The 16,508-nt window shown below is 32.2% G+C and overlaps 1 protein-coding gene across 3 annotated transcripts in view; it reads right to left on the reverse strand.

Annotated features, from left to right (window-relative positions):
- Positions 1–16,508, reverse strand: part of BRINP3 (BMP/retinoic acid inducible neural specific 3) — a 400,507-nt gene that overhangs the window by 207,294 nt on the left and 176,705 nt on the right. For all 3 annotated transcript variants that reach the window (XM_027613990.2, XM_027613991.2, XM_027613989.2), the window contains exon 3: positions 234–424. In XM_027613990.2, coding sequence (XP_027469791.1) covers positions 234–424 — 191 coding nt within the window. The remainder of the gene's footprint in view (positions 1–233; positions 425–16,508) is intronic.

Raw genomic sequence — 16,508 nt, forward strand, 5'->3', positions numbered from 1 at the left:
GCTGTTACACTGTACACCGCCTTCAGGCAGGAACTAAGTAATAACCAGCTACCTTCCCATTGTGAATACCATAGAAAGCATTTAGTAATAACTCAGTGAATGCATTGAATAAATGAATGAATTCTAGAATTATTCAAACTGAAGCTATCTGGATTAATCAACACATTTTCCCCTGACTTTCACAGTTTTATGCACAAGCACACATAGGCACAAATATTTTCAAAGAGTCGTACCTCCCAAAGTAGCCGATAGCAAGAAATGGGTCCCATATTTCTTGATAAGGTTTTCTGTGATTTGCTGAAGGGTAGGTCGACGTCCCAAAAGTCTTATGTTGCGGAAGAATTCAGGAGCAAGAGGCAATGGGGAGCCAAGGAAATTTCTTCTCTCAACTGCAAGGTTATTTACTTTCCAGCGGCCAAACTCCCTGAAAAGCAAATTTATTTTTATTCATACATACATAATCTATCTGAGTGTTTTCATTTGAAAAGTTCACTTGGTAGTTTCGCTGGGGTCACCCCATTACAAAGAGTCTGTCCTGTAATAATATGTCACGTGCTATGAGTAGGAGAAGCAACATTTATAATTTATGTAACTGGAGTGAATATTCTGAAACTGAATCATATACAAGAAAAAATAAGCCACTTAAAAGAAACAGCTTCCACTGTCTTTGTTTTTTTTCTCCCAAGGAAAGATACACTCATAAACATGATTTTGTTATGCATAGAACATGAATGTAGAGCTATTTAAAAAATCACTAAGGTAATATTTTATTATTTTGTAAGGGAAATTGTAGAAAAGATAATGAATTTATTTTCATAATTCTAAGGATTCCTTTCTCTATTTATTTTAGAGTGGGACCTTAAAAAATTTGAAGACTATTATAGAGCTGTAGGAGAATTAAAAAAAAACATGATCAAAAGATAAACATTTTTTTACAGTAATTATTGTTTACAACATATTTTGAAACCTAAATTCAACTCCATTAATAATTTCTCAAGATGCAAATGACTTTTCAGGTGAATTTGGCCAAACTGAAATGGAAGATATAGTTGTAAATGATTTATACATTTGAACAAAGATTTATACATTTATATTGAGTTAAAATCCACCTAATGAGATACTTTAGCCAAGAACTATGGTGAACTGGATTCTCTGATTAACTGTGCAGATTTTTCTGATGAGTGGTCTGATAAAAATCTCAAATACCTTCCACAAGGAAGGAAGAATTCCATCTGCCAGGCCTAATACTCCCAGGTGTTTTATTTAACTTAATTACTATATAGCAAATAAAATATTGAATAAATATTGTATAAATATGTGCCATATTTATGTATATTTTTCCTCCAAAAAATGCCTGCAGTGCACCAATGAACAGTGAATGATAAAAGGATACAGCAGTGAACCAGACCAATACTGTCCATGGCCAAATGCAGTTCACATTCTAGAGAAAGTTTTTAAAAATAAATAAAACACGGACATTAACTTAAATTTTAAACAAATGCCAGAGTATTATAAGTGCTGAGAGCTACCACAGAGAGCCTGCTGTGATAAGCCATAGAGCTGTGGGTAGTGGGGCCCTGTTTTACTTTCAGTGACCAGAGAAGGCAACTCTGGAGAGGTGATATTTAATATTTAGGCAGTCTCTGAAGGGGAAAAAAAAAAAGTTGCTAAAGGAGGGCAAGCAGGGAAAAGATGTACACAGAATAATGAAGAACAGTAAACACTTGCAGGACAAAGACGTATATCCCTGACAGAACTTCTAACTAGGAATATTTCGCTCATGTGACAAACATTTGGCAGCCCAAAAATCCACTTGGTCTTTTGGAAATTAATTATAAGATAAGGTTCACTCAGGGATCTAGGGAATTCTTCAGCCTGAGAATAAGTCAATTTAGTGTCTCCTCCATAAATCAGCTGATCTGAACAGTTTTGTTCTACTGATGGTTCTCAAACTTTAGCACCTACTAGAGTCACCTGGAAACTCCACCCCAGAGTTTTCTGATTCATTAGGTCTGAAGTGGGATCCAGAGGTTGCATTTTTAACAAGCAATGCTAATGCTGCTATTCAGAAAAAAGCTATTAATTAGGTAATTTGACATATTGTCTTTAAAATTTTCACAAAGTGCTCTATTTTCAGTAAATGTAGGGTTTTTAGAAATATTATGCTCGATTTATTAATTCATGTTTCCTCAGAAGAGAGTACAGATGTCTTTTATTTTTCAAAACCTGTGTTATTAACAATTTTTATGTCTTTTCCTTTTATAAAAAATTTACCTGAATTAATTGCACATGTATTATATATATGTATAGTATATAACATTATATATGTATAATATATAACACATTATTTTATACATTATATATTATAATATATATAATAGATTACACACAACATATTTACATATATAGTTATATGTAAATTATAATTATATGTAAATTATTATAATTCATTATATATTATATGTAATATATATTTATATACATATATTTATTTATTTATATATATATTTATATACATATAATTACATACATAATGTATACATATAACATATTACATTATGTGTAATATTATGATATATAACATATAATAATGTAAGTATAATATACTTATATATAAAATACATGTAAGTATATATTCAAATTTATGAAGAAGAGTGTTTAATTAAAACATTTAAGTTTTAATATTTTGTGATATATCTCAAGGTATATAATCATATAATGCTTGCAAAAAGTTATTTATTAAACCATGATCTAAATAATAGTTACTCAATTCCAAACTTTAAAGGTTTACCCTCAAATATGTACTTTTTTTATTCGCTGAAAAAAGTTTATAATTTTGTCAAGGAGTGACATAACTTGAACCTAAAATTGTGGTGTATCTTTTTCAATGATTTAAAGTGCTAAATTTATAAACTCATATGCATGTATCCATAGACTAACATGTGGGTTACTAAGTGAATTAACTGGATTTTAAATAGCCAAGAAGATTGATTCAATTGTGATATTGTACATACCATATAAACTCTTTTTAAATGACTAGGTATCTCATACTAGATGACTGTGGGTAAATACAATTCTAGTGCAATTCTAGTCTTTCTTATTTTTAACAATTAGTCACTATACAAATAAAAACCCATGATCTATTCTGACCTGACTTAGTACTTTCTTTGTTCCTCTTAAATTTGACAAAAAATAGATATAATATGAAAGAGCTATAGCAAACTTGTGTCATTTTCTGAAATCAGTTTTTAACACTAATTTATAAGAAAATGTATTAATTATTCACTATTATTACCATTACCAGAAATCTTCTAGCCTTGTAGATGAATGTAAGAAAAGCCCTTACCTCAAGAGCTCAAAGATTATATTTAGCAAGATAAAATGTAAATGAATAAATTTCAATTCAGACTTTAAAATATTTTTATGTGCAAAAATACAACTGTGCAGTACTTTATTTAGCATAATTCCTCTACCCAATTTATCATTATCCTTTAATGTAAGTATAGTAATCTAACTTAATTTGAATGTGTTTTGTCTTCCCCTAGATTCACATACCCTGGAAAGCTATGCAGAGCCTCAGACTGTGGACAACTCTCCAGGAAGCTTTCTTCAGTTTTCAGGTGCCTTTTATTACCTCAGTCTGTAAACCCTGATGAAGTTTATAATCTCAGTTTACCTTCCAACATTCCAGTTGGACAAAACGCTTTGCCATCCCATCTGATTAGCCTCTCTGTCACATAACAACCAAAAGTAAAGGACAACTCTTTGGGAGTACCATTAAACTAAGACTAATACTAAGACAAATTAGCCAAATGACTAACCAATCTAATTAATTAATTATTTAAAAAAAACATTATAGCTAGTAATTATAGCAAATCCTTTTCTTATCTTGAAAGCTCTATCTAAAATTCTTCTCCTAGGGGTACCTAGGTGGCTCAGTCAATTAAGTGTTGCCTTAGGCTCATGTCATGGTCTGGATCCCCGGGTCCTGGGATCAGCCCACATGAGGCTCCCTGCTCAGGGGGAGCCTGCTTCTCCCTCTCCCTGCTTCTCCTTCTCCCCACCCCCTGCTCATGCTCTCTTGCTATCTCTCTCTCTTGAATAAATAAATAAAATTTTTAAAAATAAATAAATAAATAAAATTATTCTCCTAGTTTTTCTTTTACATTTTGCATGAAGAATAAAGTAATTTTTATACTTTCATTGTGTACATCCAAAAAGTGTAATTTTGTGTGGGTGTGTAAAAAACACAAATGTTGATCTGAGATCTCTCATTTCCACTCTCCACATTATTGGTTTGTATTGTAATGATACATGATCACTGTTATAATCTCTACAGATTTTTGGTGAAAACCCAGATAGAAAGCACTGAAATAATCCTGAAAAGTGACAGTAAGAAGCACTTTAAGTAAAGGAAGTCATCTCTGGACCGTTAAGTACCACCGTGTGAGTAGTGAACATTAGGTATGCATACAAATACTCAGTGTCTCTTCAACCCTGGCACAGGATGAGATTGCAGTTACTGGTGTTTTTAAAATAGTGTGGCCATGTGGTTTACTTTGATTAATAAAGTATGCACATGTATAGTTATGCTGGTCCATCAGCCTGGGATCCTAATAAACAATGATGATTCAAATCCCCATTCCCCCATCCCCACTCCTGCAGCTTACTGGGATGAACAAGCTCATGAACTAAAAAGATATTTTGTCATGCAAAGCTATCAAGATTATGGGTTTATTAGTTGGTTTATTTGCTTGCTTTCTAGTAATATAATCTAGTACATCATAAGCAACATATTTCGACTTTGGGGTAACTTGAGAAGGCAATAAGGAACTAATGGTTGTATATAAATTGGAAACTTATGGATGCAGGTTTTTTTTTTCTTTCCTGGAGATAAAATTCACCCCAGTTGCAACTAGACCATGCATTCATTAAATTTTGGAGAAACAAAGCAATGGAATGCTGAATTGAAAACATGCTGTCGGGTATGATTATCATGAGAATATTTTACCTAAAGGATCTAAATATTCCGTCCAGATTCATTATGTTTATATTAAATAAGAACATTGTTGCATCTAACTGAATGCTCCATTCTACCTGAAGCCTTCACAGTACATAAATATCTTCCCATCATAACCTTTGGAGGTCTTTAAATGAAATAGGCACAATCACTAGAGTTTAATGTAACTCAGCCCCTTTAGAAGCAGCACTATTTTGTGGAACACACAAATGGGCTATAAACAGTTCAGCCAGAACATTGTTTTGAAAATGTTTTTGTTGGCTCTAAGAAGCCTCTATTAGTTGATTAAGTTATATGTTTTCTTGTTAAAAATTCTGACTTTCAGGCATCTAGTATTATGTATGTCTATGTAATGTTTACTTTTCTACAATATTTATTATAATTTTATCTGTACCCATCTCATGTAAAAAGTTGGAAAACAAAAATGACATCAACAAATTCCATTTAAATAATGATTACATCATTGCCATATTGCCACTGACCTTTCTTATCAGTATTTAAATTCTATGTGAATACATAAATATACTCAGTGTATTAAAATATGTTAACTACCACAGTTTCTTTCAATTTACACATATATATCCAGTTCCTGAAAAATATAGAATTCACCTCTGTTGATATTCAATTCAATAACAAAGGAAAAACAGTAATAAAAACATTGACAAAATCAGATGATGCAGTTGCTGAAAAGATTTACCCTTAACTACTAATTTACACTAAATAAAGTTGCTTATCTAAGTCTTAAGAGGTTATTATCATATTATTTTTCATAACACTACATTTGTTGGCTTCTAATTTTAATTCTATCACTATTAATTAAATTTGTGTACACAGCAGAATATTAAAACACAATATATTACCCAAGCACTAATGTATGGTGAACAAATTCAGCATAAGAATCATAAATTGACTGCCAATCTTGAGTAGCAATATCCTTCTAATTGCATCTATAAAATCATACTGATCTTTAAAAATGCCACTAATAATCAATACTAGGTCCCCATAATTCTATTATGTGTAACTGTTACATATAAAAATGGTTCTTTGAACATTCTTTCCTTATAGCTTTCACATTGCAGAGATGATGCTGTTTTATATTTGGCCAGTAAAAGGGAAATATTCCTAATGGCCTGGATGACTGTAGCTCTGAAGCTAGTGTTTTTAAAGCAGCTGAATGCTAAGCAGTTGGCAGAGTAGAGAGTCCACTTTCTTTTGCCCTCCTGCCCCTTGAGACAAATCAACTTTAAAAAAAAATTAACAGTAACGAGTTTAAAGCTTGAGAGGTATTTTTGGATGAGGCTAGGAATTTAGCACAATGAATCTATGCAAATAAAATACTGGAAGAAAAGACCAATGAAAAATATGACTTATGTAAAATGTGTACATGCAGGATTTTTGAGAAGCACCATTAATGATTATAATATTTTGAAAGAGCTGCCAACACATACTAGATTAGAGAAGACAAATTGGCAGGATTGCAACAAAATATTGCCCCCACCCTTATAAAGCAACAAGAATTAATTGTAGGTGTAGCTTCTTATCTATATCATTGAATTAAATAAAATGGAGGTGAGATTATAGAGAATATTTTAAGGAATGGTTTGTGGCTAGTACTATATATTTCTAATTATTAATAATGTTAAAATTTCAGGGCTATGAAATGACTGAAAATTAATTTTATCTTACATAGCTGTAAGTTATTTTCTGTAATTTAATAGATAGGGTTTTATTCAAATTTTAAGGGAAATGCCACAGAATTCAGTTACTATAGTCAATGCCATTATTCCTAAAGATGACTCATTTAATAGAAACATAAAGGTACCACATGCTGTGCCCACACAGATATATATATAATATAGTAATTAATTATTTACATCTAAATTAAACTACACTTTTGAACAGATATTAGCAGAAGTATTGATGTAAAAAATATACATACATGCTGTCAATGAAGGACTTTCTAAGTTGAAGAGAAGGAATTAAGTAACAAGCAAAAGCTTTTCTTTCTAAATTTTGGAAATATAGTTTTACATCTATTACAATTTATCACAATTCTCCATCAATCACATTAATAAATATAGAGATTTGGTAATTATTAATCAGCATAGACAAACCAAGAGACAGATACAACTGAGCGAAAATAAAATACTCTAATTCCCTCTGAAACAAGAAATAAACAAATATGAAGTTCCCTTTTTTTTACACTTATAATTTAAAAGATATTTATCCTGGTTAATTAGTGAAAATATTTGCATTTCCACATTAATTTAATTATTTTAGGGAGGAAATGTTAGCTTTTCAAAAGAGAATAGATTTAAGAGTAAGCTGAAGTTTCAAATCCCACCCTCACCAGCTAAATTCACAAAATTCAAAGTCCTGTGAATTCTGGCATATTCTTAACTTCACTGAGATAAAGTCATTTCACTTAGGCACATACATCTAATAGTACAAACTCTATAGACTTTTTAAAGAAGCAGAATGTGTAAGACTTAACTAAAATGGTACAGGGGACATTGTTTACCTCTTAGCATATTTTGGTATGTGTATGCTTGTGAAGTCACAAATTTGTTGTCCTAGGATGTCAACTGTTTAAATATATATGAACATTGATCAAGGTCATAAGCCTTAGTGGAATTACTCAGTAAAATTAACAAAATAATTTATAAATAAAGCCATATTCAGAAAATCTACAAGGGCATCTTGGTGGCTCAGTTGGTTAAGTGTCCGACTTGATTTTGGCTCAGGTCTTGATCTCAGGGTGGTGAGATCAAGCTGTGCCAGTATCAGGCTCGTGCTCAGCACAGAATATGCTTGAGATTCTCTCTCTCTCTCCTTCTCCCTTTGCCCCTCCCCCTGCTCACATATTCTTCTCTCTCTCAAATAAATAAATAAATAAAATTAAAAATAAAGTAAAGGAATCTATAAATTGCTCTTCTTTGTCCAGGCACAGACTATAAGTTAAATGCTCATGAGGAAGGTTATTGCCAAAAGAATAGCTACCTGTTAATGAAAAATTAATCCGCTTTGTGATAATGTCTTTAAACATTTAAGCAATAACTTCATTAAGATTTCTTTATGGTGGTCCAGTCTCTACCTTAAATATTGGATCAAACATTCACAAGACATGGATTATGACAACTAGCTAACCAATTAAATATTTGAACTTGCAATAAGTTACAAATTCATATGCTGCTTCATTTCAAGTAATATAAGGTAAAAATGTAAGATCAAGGGTCATTCTCTTTGAAAATAATGACAATTTTTAGAGGCAATGAATATAAATTGTTAATCTTTTTAATGAAATTTTTCCATAATAAAAATTCATTTTAAATTGTAACTCAATTTAATAGAATATATATTTTTTCCTGAAATAGGTTTTAAAATGGCTTAAAGAAAACTCTTCTTAAAATGTTACGATTTTTTGGGCGCCTGGGTGGCTCAGTTGGTTAAGCGACTGCCTTCGGCTCAGGTCATGATCCTGGAGTCCCAGGATCGAGTCCCACATCGGGCTCCCTGCTCAGCGGGGAGTCTGCTTCTCCCTCTGACCCTCTTCCCTCTTGTGCTCTCTATCTCTCATTCTCTCTCTCTCAAATAAATAAATAAAATCTTTAAAAAAATAAAAATCTTTTAAAAAAAAGTTACGATTTTTCCCACATAGTTAAGGGAAATAAACTTGCCATTAATTTTATGTCTTTTGCATCAACACATGGAAAAGAGGCTGGATATGGTCTTTTACAACAAATTTTTGGAAAAAAAGTGTACACTCTTAAATTTACAAGGTGTAAATTATTATTCCCCAAATTATAACCTTTCAGCCTGAATCAGACTTGAGTTGTCAAAATAACATTTTACACAAAAAAAGCTTTTGAAACATAAACTGTCAATGTCACGTTTCTCTGGATATTACCCTCAGAGTTTATGGATGACAAATTGAAATTTATTATCTAACAGCACTTAGTCTTCCTGTCTTCTATGCTTGAGATTTATACAAAATAAATTTGTTAACTATCACCCACGATATACAGACTTTGAAGACACAAATATCACACAGGGAAACTGCAGTCATATTTACCCCACACCAACTCAGTCCTCAACCAATAGTTATATATACTCATAGCTGAGTATTCTTTTCATTCCTAGTAATTAATATATTTTTGTAGTTACTTGATTAATACCTACCTCCTCCTTTATGCAATAGGCTCAACATAGATGCTTTCTTTTTATGGCCATGTATTCTTCAGACTCAGATGCATGACTTATAGTAATCAATAAATACATACTGAATCAACAAATGAGTAATGTTCTCTTGTGAGCTAAAATGAAATGACTATATAAGTAAGGTAGGGATGGGGTTTGTGACTTGTGAGCATACACCCTGGCTAAAATTCATAGAAAACCAAACCTACTGGAAGAATGTATTTCTCAGTCATGCTCTTGGAATGTTCAAGAGACTGAGGGAAGTTAGGAGTTAACTGTTGGCTAAATTGAAAATCATTAATGACTAGGAAACAATGTACTCCTGCTAAATCTAATATATATGGATATCGAGAAAAATGGAACCATTGTCTGTGAGTGCAGTGAAATATATAGTGGTGGTGCTCATAGCCTCAGTTAGTTAATGCACTTTGGGGAGAGTAGTCCTGCTATTTCCATTATAAGAAGACCTTCAATCTTTCACATCCGTGTCACCCATCTGGGAAGGGAAGAAGACTGATTAATACAAAATCAACTCCCATCTCGCCAGGGAAGAAATAAATACAGAATATATAAGTTGACTAGCTTTCTATTAACACTATTAAAATATAAATTTTTTACCCATTAATTTTTTTTTTACCCATTAACAGACAATAAATGTAAAGTTAAAGTTTGGCAGGCAAAAAGTGAAATGTTTATATTAATGACAATTTAAAAATTTGATTGGCAAATAACTTTTATCTCAATATAACATTTGGAATGATAATCTTGTTCTGAAAGCAAATAATCTATGAGGTGTAAACAAGTGCACTGTGAAGTACATGTTCTTATTATCGGCTTTCATTGAGTAAGAGGACCTTGGTGTCAATTATTCCTCCAAGTATGTACACCTAAAAAGAGGCTGAACCCAAGGGGATTTGACACCAAAACCAATGCCCTTAACTTCTTTATAGATTAAGAGCAACTCAGGATTGAAAAGTGGACTTTAATGGGAATGTATGACGTGTGTGTGTGTGTGTAAAAGAAAAATATAGAAACAGAGAGAGAGGGGGTATGGAAAAAGTTGGGAAGAGTTTAGCAATCATATGGGGAATAATGTGAGAAATATTATAATATTAATATAAATTAATATAAATATAATGGAAACAAAATGCCAATTACAGATTAATCCTGTATTGTCCCAACTAATGGTTATCCTAGAAACAGAGAACGTAAATATCTGTGTGTAGAAGGAGCTAAAGAAATTTTGGGAGTGATTCATATTTCTTAGAAGAGGATGGTAGAATTGAAGGGACCGCACGAAGAGGTCTGTGATCAATTGCTTTTACACGTGACATAGTATAGTCCAAACTCCACACTCAAAAGTACAAAGAATAAAAAGCCTCAGAGGGAGAAACACAGATGGCAAGAGAAGAAATACATTCCTAGATGGGATCATTCAGCAGTGTTGAGGGAACTCAAGGATGAAATTGGGAAGCTGATGGGGGAAAATCTGTTACATCAAACAAGCACCAAACTGAAGGTTGCCGATAGGACTCCAGTGCATAAGAAGCGTCCTAGAGATGCATAAAGTCCTGTAAATCCACAGGGAAACTTAAATTCCACAACAGAAGTTTAACATCACTCAACGTAAAACAGTGCGCCACAAGAAAAAAATCATGATTTCTACAAAGGGATATTATGTTTGATCGCTTTACTGTAACTACCTTTAATGAAAAATAGGCATGTAAAAAAATTCATGAATATAATCTATTGATTCTTTTAAAAATTCTCAAAATTTGCTTTAAAAAAACGGGTTGCTAGAGTGCTAGTTGTTCAGAACACTTACATTTGGAAAAAAGTTATCCAAATAATGGAAATATCTGGAAAGAAAGATTAATCACAACAAAAAGAACCAATCAGATGTGGCACTTAATTAGTATGCAACATAAATAGACAATCTATATTCAGTGAAATAGTTTTAACATACCTAGAAAAGGAAGAACAATTGAATAGGATCCAGGGGGGCAGACTTCTAAAAAAGAAAAGACTGAAACCTCCCAGAACCACAGAAAGTTAAAACTGAACATACGTAATATTTGGTTAAAAGAGAAGAAAGAGAATAATAAAGGATGTATCTGTGGTGATAGTGGAAGACAGCACATTGGTAAATATAAGAATCATGAAAAACATCTTTAGAGGTTTTTACTGCTTTATTGCTGACACTGAAAAGGAAGTGGATCAATAAAACTAAAATACTGATGAACCTGTACCACAGAGAGTCACACTATGTGACAAAGGAAAATGGAAAATAAAGGGTCAAAATAATAATCAAAGAAGTATCCAAGGAAAATTTACAAGAATGAAAGGAGATGGGGGGAGAGTGGAAATGGGGTCAACCTGAGGACACTGGGGAAAAAACAGAGGAAACAAAAGGAAAATAAAAGAAGATTTATACTATCTTGAAAGGAGAAGTCAAAGTATTTTCTAATTTCCATTTCAACATTAGAGGATTGATAAAAACAAATGAAAATGAATACATATAACTGATAGTTTCTAATTTCCATTTTTTTGCCCAGTCAACACCATCAGTTTGAGCTTTGTTTGTTTGTTTGTTTGTTTTGTTTGTTTTGTTTTTTTAGAGAAAGAGAGAGAGCAGGGGCAGAAAGGGGCAGAGGGAGAGAGAGAATCTCAAGCAACCTCCACACTCAGTACGGAGCCCAACACAGAGCTCCAACCCAGGACCCTGAGATTATGACCTAAGGCAAAATCAAGTTAGTCACTCAACCGACTGAGCCACCCAGAGGCTCCTGAGTTTTCTTTTTAAATATAGACCATTTCAAGATATCGATGACTTTAAAAATAGTCAATATTCTGAATCACAAGTATAATGAAAATATGAAAAGAATAAATTACTGATGAACACCATGAATAAAGGCAAGATATTAAAGATATTTCAATATATAGTTAGCATTAAATTTATATTCATGGACACTTTAGGTCCAATAGTCATGTCTATGATGAAAGGTAACATGAAAAATAGCTGATATTTACTGAGCAATTTTTATGTGATAAATGTTATGTGTTTTTCTGTCTCTATTACTTTCACACACAATCTTAGGAAATAAGTATAAATGTCAAATAAGAAAGTCAAATGCTATACTGACACTTGCAAATTTGGGGGAAGGAAGATTTAGGGAAATACACTAGAATGAATATAAGACTCCAGTTTGCAATTGATTTGTTTATCACCAAATTAATCCCTGGTTACAGAGGGTCTCCACCTCCTACAGAAGAAATTCAGTTGCTAAATCTCATTTTGAGTGGCTGATGTTTAAAAATAGGCAGCAGCTTCAGTTCCAAAGTTGTAGCTTTCCCAGAGCTCTTTCCTGTAAGTCCATAGATACAGCTCGATTCTCTAAGATTGTCTCCTGTCTTTTAGCTAAATGGCTCTGTGGGAAAGTTGCTACCTAGACAATTGGAGCCTTTTTCATCTTTGCATGAGTTAATTCATTGATTAGATATTTATTGAGCATTTATCATATTCCAGAACTGTTGCCAGACACTATTGAATATACTTGTTACTGTTACTGACAGAACAGCTAACCTAGCTAGAGAAAGCTGAGGAATTTTATCAGTACACTGGCATAGTGCTTGTGAGATCTGGGAGTTATATGTATACCTAAGGTCAAAGGAAGAAAAAAAGGTTCAATTGTGTACTTTAATTTCATAAAATAATTGTAATCAGCTGGCATAAAACAGGCATTCAATAAATACTCCTTGAATGAATGAATGAATGAATGAATGAATATTTGAACACACTTCTTGTTTTTTAAGATTTATTCATTTGAGAGAGATAGAGTGAGCGAGTGGGGGGAGGGACAGAAAGAGAGGGAGAGAAGCAGAAACCCAGATGAGTGGGGAGCCCGATGTGGGGCTCGATCCCACAACGCTGAGAACAAGACCTGAGCCGAAGTCAAGAGTCTGACTCTTAACCCACTGAGTCACCCAGGTGCCCCTTGAGTACAATTCTTAATGTGATTAAGTTGACTGATATAGCAATTTTTTATTAAATGTTTTATTATGGGTTAATGGTAGGATTCCTATTCACTTGTAAAAAATAACAAAATTCATAAACTCTTTTTCAAGTTTCTTCTAATGGTTACATCTTACAACACTATTGTAAAACATCGCAACTAGGATATTGGCATTAACACAGTCAAGATACAGAACATTTCCTTCTCCGCAAAGATCCTTCATGTTGTCCTTTTTTAGACGTATATATTTTCCTTCTGACCCCCAAATTCCTGACAACCACTAATCTCTACTTCAAAAATTTTCTCATTTTAACAATGTTATATAAATGGAATCATACAGTGTGTAACCTAGTGGCATTGGATTTTTTCCACTCAGAGTAATTCCTTGGAGATTCATTTAAATTGTGGCAGGTATCAAAATTTGTTCATTTTTGTTGCTGAGTAGTATTGCACGGTAATTGTATCAGTTTGTTTCACCATTCACCTGTTGAAGGCTATTTCTACTGTTTCTGCGTTTTGGCTACTACAAATAAAACTCTTTTAAACATTTGTGTACAGGTTTTTGTGTGATCACAAGTCTTAATTTCTTTGGGATAAATGCCCAGAAGTGCAATTGTTGGGTATTATGATGACTATAGCATTTTACATTATCGGGACCAATGTCTAAGTGAAGCAGTTTCTCCATGTCCTCCCCAGCATTTTTTGTATTTTCTTTCTATTTTAGCCATTTTGATAGGTATGTAGTTATAGCTCATTGGGATTGGTTGATTTTAATTTGCATCTTTTTTAATAACTAATGATATTCACCATGTTTTCATGGTTTATTTGCCATGTGTATAATCTTCTTCACTAAATATCTGGTCATATCGTTTGCAAATATTCTATCTGGATTTTTTAATGATTAATTTTGATAGGAATAGATTAGATAGAAGATAGATACAGATAGATAATAGTCCTTTATTAGATATGTGAGTTGCAAATATGTTCTTGCAAATATTTGTATGTATATAGCCTGTATTTTCACCCTCTTAACAGGATCTGCCAAACAGTAAACGTTTTTAATATTGATGTTGTTCAGTTTATCAAATTTTTCTTATATGGATCATACTTTTGGTGTCAAATCTAAGAACTTTTTGTCTAACCCCAGATCTCAAAGATTTTTTCTTGTTTTATTGTGTTTTCATTTTCCTGACATTGTCTTGCAGAGAAGTTTTAAAATTAAATGAAGCCCAACTTATAAATTATTGCTTTCACTGATTTTGCCTTTGGTGCTGTATCTAAAAAGTCATCACCACACCCAAGAACATCTAGATTTTCTCTTTGTTGTCCTCTAAAAGTTTTATAATTTTGTGTTTTACAATTAGCTCTGTGATCCATTTTGAGCTAATTTTTATAAAGGTGTGAGGTCCCTGTCTGAATTCACTTTTTTTGCATGTAGATGTCAAGTTATTCCAGCCCCATTTGTTGGAAAGATTAACGTTGCTCCATTGTATTGCTTTTGCTTCTTTGTCACTGGTTGGGTTTACCTAGCCTGTCCACCCTCTCCTCCACAACTTTCAAAGTTTTCTTAGGTTTGTTTCATACATAATATCCAGGGTTTTTTGTTGTACTTAGTAAGAGAAATCAAGAAAAGTACATTTAATTTATTTTCCTGGAAGCAGAAGCTAATATAACAATGCTAATATTTTAAAATTACTTTCATTTATTTAATAATGTATAGTAAATATATAATTATATTTTGAAATACAAAACACTGTTAAGAGGCTAATAATCCTATTAAATTGTAAAAAGGAGTTACTAAACTTAACACAGGGTATTGAAAAACATTGGGTTAAAAATCTTTTCTACCAATTTTATGCATCTTTCTGAAGACATATAGAAAAAATAAAGAGAAAAGTATATGCAATATTAAAAAATCTTTTAGAGTTTTTGGAAACTATAAGAGAGGTTGGGGAGGAAATAAAGTCAGGTGGAGAAACCATCCTTTTGTAATTACATAGACAATTTAACTTAGTAAAAGTATGATTAGAGTAATCTGAGGGAGAATTCTATGTTCATTTAAGAGTAGGGTTTTTGTAAGAATTTCTTGAAAGGGGGGCACCTGGGTGGCTCAGATGGTTAAGCATCTGCCTTCGGCTCAGGTCATGATCCTAGGGTCCTGGGATCGAGTCCCGCATCGGGCTCCCTGCTCCTTGGGAGCCTGTTTCTCCCTCTGCTTCTCTCTCTCTCTCTCCCTCTGTCTCTCATGAATAAATAAATAAAATCTTTAAAAAAAAAAAAAAGAATTTCTTGAAAGGGCATGTGACTACAGAAAATGCTATTTGTTGAGATTCAAAATGGAGCACAAAACTTTCCAATAAAATTTGTATGCAATTATATATAATATAGATACAGATATATTTAAATAAAAGTCCATTTTTCTCCATATATGCTTTTATGTATACTATCTATATTTTTCGATAAATGTATTTCTCTTTTGAAAGTGATTTGTGTATAGGCAGAATTTTTTTTTTTATAATGAAAAGTTGTGTTAGGGATTGTCAAACACTTTATTTTTAAAGGAAAAAAAAATCACACTGTAAATTTAAAAATGAAGTTTGTAACAAAAACACAAACCAAAATCAATTACAACAACAACATTTTGTATGATATATCATGCCATGGCTTAGTTACTTACTTCTCACATTTTAAATATTCCTCATGCCTCTAAAGATTAGACTTGCTCTTGTTGGTTGCTCAGGCCACAAATGTGAAAAGTAGGCAAGAATCACAGGACCATATAATTCCTCCAAATAAGAATATTTTTGATAGTTAAATGTTGTATATCCTCAAATATAACGTAAATTTTTTCTCAGAATGCAGAAAATATTTGGCTCCTATCTGCAGAATATTACTGTAAATTCTTAATAGAAAATAAAATTAATGATCACCATAAAATACTTTTGAATGTATAGACTTAGAATGGTGTTTTTACTGCATCAGTTTGAAGGAAATATAAATTCTTAATTTTAACTTTTAAAACTAATAAAAAAATAACCAATTAACATCAAAATGGTGTGGGAAAATTCTGATACATTATTTCTTTGTGGAGGACATAATGATAACACTATTAATTAGATAACATATTTTAATTTTCCAAGTTTGAGCATTAGCAGCAAATGGAAATTATATTTTTGTTAAATTTAATAGGAAGATCATGCAAGAAGATCCCCAAAGAATAATTAAAAAATATTTTGTAGAAACATTAATATTTTGATGTCCCTATAAACATAAGTTAA

The sequence above is a fragment of the Zalophus californianus genome, chromosome 10, assembly GCF_009762305.2.
Source record: "Zalophus californianus isolate mZalCal1 chromosome 10, mZalCal1.pri.v2, whole genome shotgun sequence".
Classification (NCBI taxonomy): Eukaryota; Metazoa; Chordata; class Mammalia; order Carnivora; family Otariidae; genus Zalophus; species Zalophus californianus.